The sequence below is a fragment of the Lepeophtheirus salmonis genome, chromosome 6, assembly GCF_016086655.4.
Source record: "Lepeophtheirus salmonis chromosome 6, UVic_Lsal_1.4, whole genome shotgun sequence".
NCBI classification, from domain to species: domain Eukaryota; kingdom Metazoa; phylum Arthropoda; class Copepoda; order Siphonostomatoida; family Caligidae; genus Lepeophtheirus; species Lepeophtheirus salmonis.
The window spans coordinates 50,665,115-50,681,313 of record NC_052136.2 but is presented as its reverse complement, the minus strand read 5'-3'; the positions used below and the strand labels follow the sequence as shown (position 1 = coordinate 50,681,313).

The 16,199-nt window shown below is 28.1% G+C and overlaps 1 protein-coding gene across 1 annotated transcript in view; it reads left to right on the top strand.

Annotated features, from left to right (window-relative positions):
* Nucleotides 1-15,642, top strand: part of LOC121120523 (uncharacterized) — a 222,038-nt gene extending 206,396 nt beyond the window's left edge. Inside the window, exons 9-13 of the mRNA XM_040715404.2 lie at nt 11,671-11,944; nt 12,044-12,256; nt 12,845-12,940; nt 13,027-13,222; nt 14,845-15,642. Of these exons, the coding sequence (XP_040571338.2) occupies nt 11,671-11,921 (251 nt within the window). The 3' untranslated portion in view covers nt 11,922-11,944; nt 12,044-12,256; nt 12,845-12,940; nt 13,027-13,222; nt 14,845-15,642. The remainder of the gene's footprint in view (nt 1-11,670; nt 11,945-12,043; nt 12,257-12,844; nt 12,941-13,026; nt 13,223-14,844) is intronic.
* Nucleotides 15,643-16,199: the final 557 nt, after the last annotated feature.

Below are 16,199 nucleotides of genomic sequence, written 5' to 3'. Positions count from 1 at the left end.
AGTCTAACAAAGACTTGCAGGTATTACTCCTCAATAAAGCCCCATGTTTTTTTGTTTTTCTCTTTTTTAGTGGACCTAATAGTGACAACTTTATACTTATTGGTTCACTTTCCCACAATTAAATAACAACTTTTGAGATTTAAAAAAAAGTACAGGGTGCGAGGACAAAATTTGTCGATTAGTAAAGACGACATTACTCGAAAATCAATCAGCCGATGCGTTTGATATTGGTGTCAAAATGGTCAACGCCTCATAGGCCTTAACATTATTTACCAGTTGTAGCAATAGCATCACTCTAAGTGCCCAAAAAAATCGATATGTTCAATGAGAGAGATCGAAGGTGCGCCGCAATTCAGATTATGCTTAGTGATCATATGAAATTAAGCAATTCTATCATCGTTGGCATTCTGAAAATGAACTGTGAGTAGTGTTAGGAAGCAGCTGGTGGAGTCGACGAATTCGATGGACATTGTTGAGAGGAAGACCAAGCAGGAGAAGAGCACCAAGAACGTCCGGGACGTCGACTTCATCAAGAAGGTCCACGATGTCATCAACGAGGAACCCCAGTGGTCCATGAGAGCCATGGCAAAGGACCTGGGCGTATCCTAGTTGACGGTGAGGGCCTGTGTGAAGCATGACTAAAAGTGCAAGTCATACAGGCGTCAGAAAGTCCAACTTCTGACAGAAAAAACAAAAGGTTTGCGCCTGATCAAAAGCGTCAGATTGCTGAACATGCCGAAGCACCCAAAGGCGCCGAACATGCCGTGGTTCTTCTCTGATGAGAAGAATTTTGTTCAGGACCAAATCCACAACTTCCAGAACCACCGCTGGCTTGCTGTGAATACCAGAGACGTCCCCAGGGTCATTAAAACAAAGTTTCCAGCCACTGTCATGGTCTTTGGGGTCGTCTCCAGTGAGGGGCATGTCATGCCACCCACATCTTCAAAAAAGGCCTCAGGGTGGATACTGAGGTCTACCTGAAGGTCCTACAGGACGTGGTGTGACAGCCAACCGGACGCAAAATTGGCTGAACCGCAACGCTTTTGCGTTCGTACCGTTCTCCTGTTGGCCTCCCTCATCACCAGATTTGAATTCGTTGGACTACTTTGTGTGGTTCTACGTCGAGAACATGACCAACCACTCCTCCCATACACCAAGGAGTCTCTCATCACCTACATCAAGGAGAAGTTCAGTGAGCTAGAACTGGCGCAGATTAAAAATGCCTGTTTGCGGTTTTGCAGCCGCATCGAGCGGGTTTTGGAAAGACGGTAGCTACATAGAATAGATTATTGCTCTATATCATAATAAAGAAATTCCTTTTTGAATTATCAGTAAATATTGAAAAATAAGCCTGTAGTTGATTATTTTCGAATCGGCAGATTTTGTCCTTTCACCCTGTATAGATTGCAACTACAAAAATCCTGGAGGTGGTGGGGTCATGCTAATAATTAAAAACACTATTAATGATTGCTATTTAGTATGCAAAAAAAAAGGATTGGTAAGGTTTTTGGTGAAGGTGTGCCATCTACACCGCAATTGATATATTTCTTTTAAACGTTTCTATATAATTATTTATTAAAAACAATGTATTTGTTATTTCACAAAAAAAAAGTTGGAAAAAGTATAATTAAATATACTTTATATCCACATATATAGGAACCATTCTTTCATATCTGCAAAACCTTGATAAACACCACTTCATAAAATGACAATAAAATATATATAAAATGTTACGAGTATATCTTACTCTGTTCTATTCTATCAATATATTTTCATTCTTTCTATTGTTGTATTTCTTATTCATCTTAACCCTGAATACATTCACTTCAACATGTACACACATACAATAGAAAGGGAAAAAAATAGATTATTATATATGATAAGCTCTTTTGATGATATAAGAGGATTAAGTCAAAAACTAACTACAGATGATGATAAACATTGGTATTATGTGCTACATAATGCATTGTTGTGACTATCTTTAAATGTATAGGTTACCGACAATATGTATAATTAAGCATTATATAGAATACCTAGTTAATATATAATATGCCAGATGGTGTCAGGCAAACCATATATTAAATGAATTTTTTTTATTCTTTTCTTAGGTATTATATATAATGACCAGTAACCGTTTAGGCAAACTATAAAATGCTGACAAGATGGGATAGAAAACTTTATTATGAATTAGGCATTTGAAATAATAAATCTAAAAAATAGATATTATTTTCAGAAAAAAAATTATAGCAGAACTGAGACTAAAAATGGAAAAGCTGAAATGGCACTAGTTATTATATTATTTACAAAAAAAACTATTCTGACTCTCTGATACTACCCACATATACATCTTTCGATTAAAAATCTTGTTACATTCGAATAAACTGACTTATACATATTCCTTATGTCATCAACTCTTTTTCCAATTGAAATGCTCACCTTCATACCAGCTCGATGAGTGTGCAACTAAAATAGGGTGTTAATTACAGGAAATAAATTAACGCGCTCAACGCATAAGGGCCTATGCACAATGCTTGATAATATACTGATATTTATTGTCTGGAACTGATATGTATTATATACATTGCCAACATGTGACCCCTGGCATTATATAATACCTAGGTAATGTATAATATGTCATTTATTATATATTTTGCCTGAAACCATCAGGCCTTATATACATTACCTAGATATTATATATATATAATACTGGATTTTTTCATACATTGCGAGTAACATGTATATCAACCCATGTTTTATGTTTATCTTGACTTTTTTCCAAGATTTGAATCTATTTTGATGTTTAGGACTATTTATTTGCAATATATAAATCATCCTTCTTAAGAATATGTAAAAGGAGGACAGTGGAGTTATTGTTATTTATTTATTAATTTTTTCTCATTTCCATGAGCTCGAGTCTAAATTACATTATTGTCTATTACTGTTTGTATTTTTTGTCTATTATAATGGTTGAAAATTTTTTGATTATCATTATTGGGAGATAAATTCACTCTGGAAGATAAATGGAAATTTTAATTGATTATATTTCACTGATTTTTAAGGAACCACATTAGCATTGTACGTAGTAAATCAAAAAACCTTTTTCATGTGTCACCATATATAAATATATAGAATTATTTGTTGAACCTATGAATGTGAATTAAAAAATTAATTCCTAATGAATTAAAAGGTTTTGCATTCATTATTTCCTTGTTTTATATGTTTATTCTTTGTTATTTTGTCAATTATTTATTTCATTTAATCATTTAAGGTCGATTATATACTAACACAGTGTTACTCAACAATAATTAGTCTGGTCACTTTTCAAAAGTGCATAAAATCTCAAGGCACTTTAAACTAAAGTATAATTAAAAATTACACCTAAATAAAAATGTCCCGGTTATTTAGACGAGACAATAAATAACTGAGTATAATATAATCTCATTATAAGGTCCAGTTTACTCAAAACCATCATTTGGTTCGACAATTTCATAGCGCATTTTTTCCCACAATAGGAAAGGCTATGCTTTGGGTATTTGTAGTTGAACGTCCTTAACCTTTTTAAGCTTACTAGTTTCTACCGTTGTAACTTTTTCAGAAAACAATCTATGATGTTATTGCTTTTTTTTAATCTTTGTACAATCAAGTATATTTTCGTAGTTAAATGATAAAACAATATGCTGAGCACTGCAAACATTCTAAACCTATTGGTCTATTGGCAAAAAGTGTTATTTATAATTGTTACTTGAGACACATTATTACAGTTAATTATATATATTTGTATTTATCTAAAATGAATTTAAAATTGTATCCTTTTATTTGTAAAAATAATATAATTATGCATTCAATTATATTTATTTATGAAATGTCCGGTTTATTTAATTTATACGTCAAAATACTTATTTTTTAGTATGATTCGAAATACGGCAAAGAAGCATTGATTGAATAAATCGTTATTTTTTCTTGTTAGTTTTCTACAATTATAATAAATAATCGAGAACAATTCCCAGTTGAATATAATTTCACTAACTACTAATTGATTTAAGCCTTTTTATTTTTTGGGAGGGCAGGTTGCTAGATACATGTAATGAGATAATGTCGTGTTCACCAAAACAAAAACTACAATTGTATTTACATATGTATATCATATTGTTAAAATAACTTCTTATATTCTTGTTGTACATTAGTTTAATTAAATCAATAAAAAATATAAGCTAATTGTACCCCAGAGTAAAACTAAAACATTGACTAATTACAATGTCAGTAAAAAATTTGCTAGTTCTTGCAGTAGTAGAGTTTAAATATTTTCTAATTTAATCACTTTGTTATGACATAGCTTCAGTAAGCTTATTTGTGTTGGCTAGTTACCTAACTTACACTTTTTTAATAGTATTCAGTTGAACAATAACATCAGTAAGGATTGATAATTGACAATATAATTTTTAGAAATATATATATATATTTTTTTTTAAATCATACAAAATCCAGCAGGATCTCAATAAATCATAAAAATTTAGACCCAATTTAAATATTTAACAAGGTCAAAAACAATTTAAATTTACCCTTGTAATAAAAATACTATAAGTTAAAAGTAAAATTGTAAAAACTATAAATTTACTCAGGTGTGTATTTTTTTTGAAAATGCCCATTTGAACAGTTTTCTATATTTTTTAAAGATCTTACAGCTATTATTTTATGCTAAATTAAGAGATTTTAAGTTTAAAGTACGTGAAAGTCGGACAATATACACTGATGCCTCTTTTGAGACATATAAGTTAGATAAAAAGATAGATAAAAGGATTTTCTAGTACTTACTGGATACAGAGATGGATTTTTGTTTATTTTTTCTCTCAGACCTGCTAGTAACTGATCTAATGAAACTAATCTAAACATCAAAGCTGTTTTTTTTAACTAACATTCGACTTATTCAGTCTCATTATGCCATTTTTTACATTTTAACAGTGTTTTAGAGCTACAACTCCCTTACCTATAGGAGTTATGTAAGAAGTACAGCCAATACAATATCATTAAACATAAGTATTTTGCCAAAAAATGTCTGAAGATGGAGTTAAGTCATCTTTTTGGTTGAGTATGCTATAAATGTAATTTTAATATAGGTTATAAATACAAAAGTTTCCTAGGTTTGTTATTGTTTACTTGTAAAAAAATTATAATTTCATATAATTGAAAAAGAAACATACTTGTATATAAAAATATACTTAAAGACATTAATTGGATCATAACTATAAATAACATGAACCATAGTGACAGATAAAAATAATTGCAAGATTTAATGACGGACTATTAAAATAATTACTTTCTCTAAATTGTTATACTTTTTGTTACCTATTATTTAGTAGAAGGTGTAGTCAGATATTAACTTAATGGTTCTATTTATATACTTTGTCCTGTTGTGAAGTCATGTTACTTTTATAAGTCCCTTACAATGGGTTTATATGGTATTTATAACAGTACTTTTATATGTAACTAGTTTGTAACCCCTTGTTCAAATGTCTCATCATTGCAGTTATCAAAGTTCCAGATATTGGGATATCTGGAATTTACATACATCGTAAAATGGATTGTTAAAAAAATATATTCTCTGCGATCTTTGCCAATATATCGATTAATACTTAGTAGTAAGCAAAAACTTGGCTCATTTCATATGGAGAGTACGGTGCGAGTTTTCCTACTCATAAGATTTTGTGTTAATATTTGTTTGACTGATGGAATGAATTATAAAAAAAGTAGTGAAATATTTGTTTAAATGAATGATAATGTATATACAACTTAATTTAATAGTCTTACAAGGTCTACTTCAAAAAAAATTTACACTTTATGTCCCTTACTGAGCACAGGACTAAAAATTGGTACAGTGCTATTAAATTTTTTAAGATGTAATTATTTTTGTAAAGTGGAAAAATATATATAATTATATTTTAGGGTGCATCAAACGCATAACCGTTCTTAAATTTGTTTTTTACCTATTGTCTTAAATGTGACACTAGGTAATATAAACATACCGGGCGCTTATATTTATACTGAGTGTCCAACAAATCGTGAATAAAACTTTGTAAGAGGGGCATTTACTTATTTAATAGTTAACCGATTTTTCACGTAATATAAATTGGTAGAGCAATATAAACATATAATTCTAATGATGAACAAATTTCTTCTTTAACCAATGACAAATGAGATGGAGTGCAAAATAAATTGTGTGTCAACGCTTTTTAATGAGGGAATGAGTTATCACGAGATCTCCTGCATTGTTCCCTGCTCCAAGGATATCATTACCAAGATTACAAGCTGAAAGATGACAAAAAAAAAAGTATTGAGAGAAAGCCTGGAAGCCACAGTGCCAATAAAAACTCGAAATTTGTTCAAAAAAACTAGACAAATTTCTAGCCCGATTAATGTGGATGCCCTAAATGATTCTGCAGTGAAGTACCAGGATAAAATGTTAGAGAATACATGAAGAACACGTGCAAGGTCTTTAGGCCAACGATTTAGGTCATGGTGAAGGCTAGGGTGGCTTATTAGAAGTTTAATTGAAGAAAAAAAGAGTTTATAAATTAGAATAAATATATACAGTCTCATTGTAATACTGGGTACTTGTACATTTTGAGAATCTTGATAAAGTTGAGATTGGAAAAATTTGTTCACGATTAGCATGGACACACTTGTATAGACCAAATTGTTCATTAAAATCTGATCACTTTGGTATTTCAAACTTCAACAAGATTTATTTTATTGATTAACAATATAATTTCAACAAAATTAAAACTATAAATATAATTGTGTCGGAGATCTCTTAATCATTAATGTACCCGCCCTTAGCGTCAATTATTGATTCCAGACGGTGGCAGAGGGTGTTGTCGTCAGGGCTGTAAGGGGCCAAAAGTTTCGGACTTGATGACAACATAAATGCTGTACCTGGAGAAGCCCAATTCTTTAAATTGCATGAATGGAAATTCGTCGATCACTTTCAATTGTCCTTTTAGCAACCTGTATGTAAAATAGAATGCTCATGTTTTATTTTGTAACTAATTCTGTATGCTTTAATGTATCGAAATATGAATTTATTTCAATCACTCAACTTTCATTAAATATTGAATTTGTTAGTGTTCAGATTTCAATGGACCATCTTTTATATTCGTTTCTATAACATACACATCCTTAACTCACATATTATATCCTTAAGCCCTGTCAAGTTTGTTATTCTTCCGTAATATGTTTATATTTGTGTCATTAAGATCAAAAACTTAAATTTCATAACCAATATGGCAATTATTTTTTTTAAATAAGATAATTAAGGATTTTCATGGTATGTTGCCGAATACAAATCCACGCCCACTTCTGATTTTGTTGTTTTTTTGAATACATGTTTATTTCAGCCAGTGCCACGTATGAGAGAATATGTAAATAAATACATATGTAAAAAGTTTAAAAAGTATGAGACATTCGATACACCCTAATAAATATAAGAATTATATTTATATAAACACTTAAATATTAAAGCTTTCTTTTGTGCCACAAATATTGCCCATTACTCACTCCTTTTCATTCTTTCCCGCCATTAAAGACTGAAAAACAATTATGAATTTCCTTTCATTACAACAAGAATGATATAATAATCTCTTAGCTTTTTATTCCAACATTTTATTTTATTTTGTATAAATGTACATTTGAATAACAAAAGACTAATGTTTGCTGTACGTTCCAAGGAAAGATATTTTATTAATGTTTTAAGATCATGTAATAAAATATACAATAATAATGGATTTTTCTTTTATGCAATGTTTTTATTCCTTTGAAAACATAAAAAGAATACAAGAAGATCATTATTCACTACTATCAAATACGTCGTCCATTCTATCAATATTTATTTATACTCTTAACCCACTCAACTTTGTAGAATATTTTTTATGTATAAAAAAATTGAGTTCAGGTCAATGTTTTGTAAATCGGCCATATTCGTAGTATAATTCATAACATATCAAATTACTATATTATTTTTTTTTAATTTTTACTATTATTATAAACCATGATGGATTAAGTTTTAAATTAACTCTTTTTATTCAAAGTATTTAAGTTCATAGATCAATTGTTGATTAGGTATGACTTTTAAGAATTTTTTGCTGAAGTTCTGTAGAAAATATTACCAGCCGGTATTTTAAAAAGAAGAATTTGAAAAGAATCATTGTATCAATATATATATATATAATATAATCCCTAGTATGTATGCTCATGAAAGACTGAGCCTAACATTAAGCATTTATTTGGAAGTTACAGAAAGGGAAGTTGTCCTCAAACCACTACCGAGCCTTTTTGGACGTGTGTGTAGGTGCACCATGCTGCTGGAACACCACGTTCATATTCAACGGCATAAACGGTTGTCGAAGAGATCCCTAACTGTTTTGCAATCTCCGCTAGTTTCTTGTCAGTGTTCAAAAGTGCGTAGACCAAAATTCGTTGGTCACGTTCAAATGGCATTTTATCGGCTTCTAAGACACTTAGGAAGATCTAGTTTTTTTTTTTTTTTATTTGACTTGAACAATTTTACTGCATTCAAAAAAGGTTTGATTAATGTTGCAAAAAGAAAATGTAAATTATTTTTTCGCTGCACGCAGTATAAATGTTTAATGGGCTAATATTTTATATAAAAATTTGAAAAATATATTTTCATATAAAAAACACAGCTGTGGTCGATATGACCCAAAAGTTTTTTTTAATAAAAATAACAAAATTGGCTTTATAATAATTTATGAACCAGAGTTATTTATCCTTAAAATTCAAAGGATATTTGTTTGACTACACTGTGCATCCATGAGTTAAGCGAATTTTATATTTCTGGATAGTAATTGATAATACTGATTTTATCAAAAACTCCTTAAGTTAATCAAGTTTATAAATAAAAATGTAAAGATTACAAATTCAAATTCCAGATAAAAATACTTTATTACAGATATTGTTTCTTCTTTTTGTTCGACAACTATTACTTCATAATGGGTTAAATTTTATAATAGCATTATTTAAATTTATCCTCGATAAAATAGGGACATTGATAATCATTAAACAAGTCTTTCTAAATGATAAAAAGCAAGATTTAAATATTTTTACACATAACATTTCATTTGAGACCATACAAAATGCATAGAAAAGGCTTTTCATGTTTCAATTTTTGGACTCTGAGTTTCATATAAACTACTTTTGTCTATTATAAGCCCCAGTCCGTGTTTTACAGACGTCTTAACACACTTTTTTTCAATTTTGTAGATATTTTTGTCTTAATAAGAAACTTCACTAAACTTTTTTTGGATAGACATTCACGGCAAAACAAAATATGTAAAGGGCCCTAAAAATAGTATTTTGTCTCATATATCATAGGTTAATAATTTTTTACCCTAAACAACATCTCATAAATATATTTTGGAACCTTTCTTTTTTAAACGACAAGAGTACAGCATAAAGAAATACCAAAATTAAATTTACAGATATCCTAGTTCATTTATATAAAGTTTTTTATGCGGTAAAATACCTCAAAAATTCACGTTAGAATAGATCATTTTATAATAAAATTTATTTAGTCTTCAAAATATACCTAAACATATGTAGGGTATTGATGTGGTAAATATTTTTAATTACACAAATTTATTTCATAAAAGTGTTAAAAATATTGCAAAAATGGCTACAAAAAATAAATTTATAGACAATTTAATTATTAGGCTCATCTAGAACATATAAATTTGGCTAAATTAATTAAAATTAGGAATGATTATATTTGTAAAAAATAAAAATAATATTTTTATCCAGAATCAACATGGTTTTTGAATAAATTTACTAAAATGTACATTAAAAATATGATAAATAGTAAATTTCATCCAAAATTCGTTTTTTTATTTTATGGCATAAACAAATAATTTTTTTATTCGTGTTTCTTTTTTTTAATAATTTTTGAAGAAAATTTATCTATTGTATATGCATACATAAATAATTTATTTTTTTGCATTCAAAAGCATATATATTTACTTACACCACTATTCTCAAAATACAAATGTTTCATTCTAAATATAAAGAATCATTTTATTAACATAAAAAATACATGAGACTTGTGAAAACCATGACATATATAAGATAAACATAAACAAATTGTTAGTTTTTTGTTGTCTTCTAAATAAATTATTATTACATTTGGTCAACTAAATGTATTATGTATTACGCCATCAACCTAGCTAGAGCTTTCTTTTTATACTGCCCATATGTAGAATAGTACGAAATAGGGTTTATTAAAAGCCTAGCCAAATTTCGACTCATGTCTATAAATTATATAAATTTTCATATTTTTAAGCAAGAATTTTTTTCAAAATAACTGAAAATGAAGTTTTTTAGTAGTATTTTATTCGAGTATTACTTAACCTCTAAAAAAATTAACGTACTGAAACTGACAGTTTTCTTTCAATTACAAACAATTTACACAAAATGTTTATTTGAATTTTTCTCTTTACATGATCTTAAATAATCCTAACGCAAAAAGTTTGAATTTCACTCAATTAGATCGCTGTAAAAAATAACCTATTAAATATGTGGAAATTATCAAATGCTCGAGTTCGTCATAACATAATAGTGGTTTTACTGTTCAAATACACACTCAATTCAATGACATTCTCATAAACTTGAACTGGACCAAATTCCAAATTATGATTCGAATCCTACACTATTTTAAAGGTTTTTAAAGTGAATTTTTTTAGTTAACATTTTAGAAAATTTCATGAAATTAGTCTGACAGTAAATTTAAGTTATATTTATGCAAAAATTATAATAATGAATGACATATTTTGCCTAAAATATCATAGCATACAAAAATATTTAATTTCGTGAGATTTATAAAGTATTTGGTATCTCTTATCAAAGGATTTTTATAAAATTAAGTTAAATATAAAAAAATCTTATAATTTTGTAATACTCGAAGGTTTTTCTTTTGCGAAAAGTTGACTTTTAAAAGTGTTATGAGGAGTATTTGAAGGATTTTCTACTAAGGTACATCACGAGAAGCTGTGATATTGTATGTATAATTTTAATTAATCATTTCTTGATTTATTTTTTGACAGAAACTGGCATTCTGCTTGGCTTAGCCATAATGAAATATTTTATGTGGGAAGTTTAACAAATAGCAATATCAATGTTTGACGTTGCTTTATACTATCATCTATTTAGGAATATATTTCTTTTTATAATTCATTTAATCAATTTGATTAATTTTACTTCTTTATCGATTTGGGTGTACTATCCTGCATAAATGGAGGAGAAGACATCAGAATCATTTATAAAAATACAAATGATAATTAATTAGATTGTTTAAATATTTTCATCAAACAAAATCTATAAGTTTTCTTTAAATGATCTATCTTTGCAACAATAAATTATGACATTTCTTTATTGATGTTTATTACAAAATTAAAGTAATACAATTGCAGTTACATAAGTGAATCTTTAGTATCTGAATAAACATCAGACTGATAACAAAAATCATAATACTCATTGTCTTTAAATCCATCGTTATGATATGTGACAATCCAACTTTTGTCTCATTAATTTGTTACTTATCAATACAATATTAATGTTTATGAAAATATTGTTGCAAATATCAGTAACATTTATTTCAATTTTATAAAGAACTGGAATGGTCCTCTTGGGGTAAATGTTATGGAGGAGTTGGATGCGGAAGTCGAGGTTATAGGGTCCGTAGTGCACGATGTATAGAAAATGATCGAACGGAAGAATGTGTTTTAGCTGGAATGGAACGGAAACAAGAGAGAAAGTCTTGTATCATCATTTGTGATAAAAAACGTGGCTACTATCATCGAAAAAAAAACTATAATCGATGGATACCCATTCCTAAAAAAAAATATAAGTTTGCTGCATAAAAATAAACCTCTTTTATTAAAAGGTACTTAGTCAACGTAAAATTAATTTGCATATCCATCATTTATTCATCTCAATTCCAAATTTGCTAATGGTTCTATTTTTACAACTTATTTCTTGACAGAAATGAATTCAAGTAGAGTCATCGTATGCAAGAATGGTGGAGAATTGAAAACAATTCTACTCGCAATGAAATGTTCCTGCCCTTCGGGTTACACAGGGAACGAATGTGAAAACCCTGTTTGCCATCCAGATGGATGTGCAAATGGTGGAACATGTGTAGAACCGGATGTATGTGCATGTCCGGGTGGATATACTGGAGCACGCTGTGAAAAAGGTATGAATGCAGTTTGTAATTTTATATTTACATAAGCTCTAAAAAGTAAATGACAAGGTTGAGAGAAAGTAATTTTGTTAAAATGTTACGTAAATATATAAAAAAAAATTGCGGAATGTCTAATTTATATTGTAGTTTTTCTCCTCTGTACGATTAATGATGGTTAATTACAGAAAAACTACTTGTACTTGATATAGTATTATAGTAATTACAATGAGCTAATTAATTACTTTTTATAGTCACTTGATAATTTAAAAAATGTAAATTAATGAGAAATGCATTTCTTGTTGTTGAACTCATTATAATTATTATGTCTTCCTTTCTATTTTGTGGTTGTTTTCTTTTTAAATGTCTTTATCTTAGACATTATGCATTAGACTAACCAAAATACTTTAAATCCTTCGAAAATCTTTCATTTTTACTCCCCACACATATTTTTCATCAGATAAAGTACCCATAAATAGTTAAAAGTCTTTGTTTATTTGATAAAATGATGATATAATATTTATATTTTTTAAATTTATATGTTGATTCCACACTACGTATAAATATATCAGTCATTTTTGTACTATATTTCACTCTTTACAGCATTTTGTTATCCTGACTGTCAGAATGGTGGAACATGTGTAGCTCCATTTACGTGTTCTTGCCCTACAGAAGTGGCAGGAAAGTATTGTGAAGAATGTAAGTGAAATTTAATGGTACTAAATATTTAATTTATTTTACATTCCCTACCATCAATGATATATACGATTAATTACAACTTTCAGTCTCGTGTAGCCCCAACTGTTCGAACGGAGGAGTCTGTATAGGTCATAATGTTTGTTCTTGCCCCCATGGATACTCTGGATTCAACTGTCAAGAGCAAACATGTACTCTTCATTGTGAAAACGGTGGAGTTTGTACTATGCCAGGGAATAAGTGCAAATGTGCATCTGGATTTTATGGAGCTCGATGCCATAAGAGGTATTTATTTTGACAAAAAAATAACTATTAGGCGAAATATAATTTAAATAAATTTATTTTATTCGGGATTCAGGACAAATATTTTGCTGTGACAGTTATTTATAGCAGTTTCTTACTTTGGAGTCATTAATTCTATAATTTGTTATTTCAAATTAGGATGAGCTATTTTTATATTTGTATTTTTTACTGAAATTGAATGAGGTATTATATAATAATTTATGCCCCAGATAATTAATCTAGTTCTTTTATCGAAAATTTTTAATAATTTTATGAACCAATACTTGAAATTCAAATTTTTAATAAACCTTTATGTTAGCAGTGGTAGCATCGCTTAGATGCTTTACATCGATCATTACTTTTGAACCATTTGCAGAAGACTGGATACAAAAGAAACTCAAATAGGACATACTTAGCTTAAATCATATAATCGTAACAATTCTTATAAAGCATTGAAATATAGGGGAAAATATGAAATTACTTTTTGCCTGCCCTAATACATAATTCAAATTTTATTATCAACTCATAATACGTATAAATATTCGTATACGTCCATGATAAAAACAATCATGGGATGGTGACAAATCAATTTTCGTTCATTTCCAAACAAAACTCTTAAAAAATATGATTTTTGAACATAAAATTACTTTTTTTTATTAACTAAAGAGTTTAACATAAAACAAATAGAATCACTTTTTAATAATTAATCTTCTTCAATGTTAATAGTTGTTTCGTAAAAGTTGAGTCGAAATCATAAAAAGTCTACAAATACTCATAAAAGAAATAGAAAATGTTCAAATTCTGATTTGATACAAAAAAAAAAAAAATCAGATTCAAAGTTTACATAGTAGTTTCCAGATAAAATAGGTATATAAACTATAAGGTTTAAAAATTTGTTTTAGTTTTGAAAAATTATAATTTGTTTTTAATTTTTGGAAAAAATAAACTATTCAACAAAAGTTTTCTCTTGGATTGATATTGTTTTTATACAAAGAAACATGGAAATAATATATAATACAAAATGTTTGCTTTTACGGTGTAGAGAGAAAAACCTATCATATACTATCAATAAATTTAAATATCTGAATTAATGAACAAAAATATTTTTTCAAGGAACAAAGCTTAAAAAATTTTAAACTTTTGATTTTTTTAAGTTGTTCTTTTTCCACAATGAAATTGTATGTCTATACTTATCGATAAATTACAATTTGTAGCTTTGTAATAAAAAATGAGGAGTTTATTAAACTTCTTAAAAGAAAGTCATTTCTTTTTGTACCCAAAAACCATTTTCTCAGATTCATAAATAGATACAGAAGTAAATAAAATATTTTTGAGTCTGGAGTCATCTAATGCCATACTAAATTATTTTCTTTTTTCTTCAATTTGGATCCTTCGAGGCAAAAAATAATACTGAAACAAGTAGGTGCTGTAAAAAAATATTTCTTAAAAAGCATTTGGGTGCGTACAAAAAGCATAAATTTCGGATAATAAATATCATTTTTATTTTTCTAGAAGGAAAAACAATTTGAAATATCCCATCTCAATCCAAGGGGGTAGAGGATTAAAATTATGTTGCTAGTGTCAAATAATTGTTTATATGTCAATAAACATTCTTTATTTTGCAGAATATGCTTAAACTACGTAGCAACCAGGGAACCCCATCATCGAATTCTTCAAAAGGTCGTGAATATCCGATATAATACAACATGTGAAAATGGAAATGCCTGCGTTAAAACTCGACCCGAGTACCGCAATTTCCGAAAAACTATTTATCGTACAGTGTACAAATGTGCTGATGACATCAGTAAGAAACATCGACGAAAACCAAAAAATGCAAATACGCACTAAAAGTAATGGTCCCAGTCTTTAAAAAATAAAAAAAATGTATATATAGTAATCAAGTATCAGTCGATAAATGAGAGAAGAGTCTTATTTGTAAAAACTTTTTTAGATTAAGTGTTATCACAAAGAAAAAAAGGACAATGTAAGAAAAATGAAGCTTCATTCGTTTTGTTTTTGGATTGGTTATTTAGCTTTATTTTTCCAAAATTAATATATATATATATGCTAAAAGTAAATAAAACAAACACATTTTTGAATAAATTTCGTAATATCATCGACTATCTGTATTTTTGTATTTATATATAATTATATGCGACTTGAATCTCCATAAAATCATTTTTCTTTTTTTATTTTCGTATAAGTATGTAAATTCATATTATTTTGAAGTATTTGATCTTGTGCAATATTTTGTTTTATTTTATATAAAAATTTGTTATAAAAAAATCAATTGAAGTGAAAATTATTAAAATAGCATATCCATTTACTCTATATCATATATATATATTATAAGTATTTAATATTTGTTAACTTGATAGACTTGTAAAATTTTGAATGAATATACACTACAAACTTTTTAAAAATACTTTACTTTCGCAAGTTAATATGTTTAATTTAACCCTCATTTAAAACGATTAATATATCAATTAAAGTGTAGAATAAGTTGAGTACGATTTTATTTTTATGTTATATAAATGTATAATGGTGTTTAATGTAAGGAAAAAGTCAGACTCAATCGTTTATGGTCATCAAACTAAAGTTTCATTAATAAATAAATCTTTTAGGTATCATTAAACAAGAAAAATAGTTTTTTGTAACTTTAAGAGGCTTTATAAAGAATAGTTCAAAAGGTTCCGTGAGTTGGGACATGTAAATTTAATGCTCTTTGTAAATAGTTAAAGTTAATCTAACAGTATAAAATACTAAATATATATATACATATGTTTCAATTTCCCTAAACTATGCAAAGTAATTAGTAAACTGTAGTTGTATACACCAAGAAGTAATGAAAGGATGATATATATTTGTACTAGGAAGTGCAAAGATACTTTTTTTGTTCGCTGAGATATTAGAATATTACTTTGTATTTTACTCTTCGGTCTCCATGAATTCACTCTCTGAACTGAATTTATATTTTAAA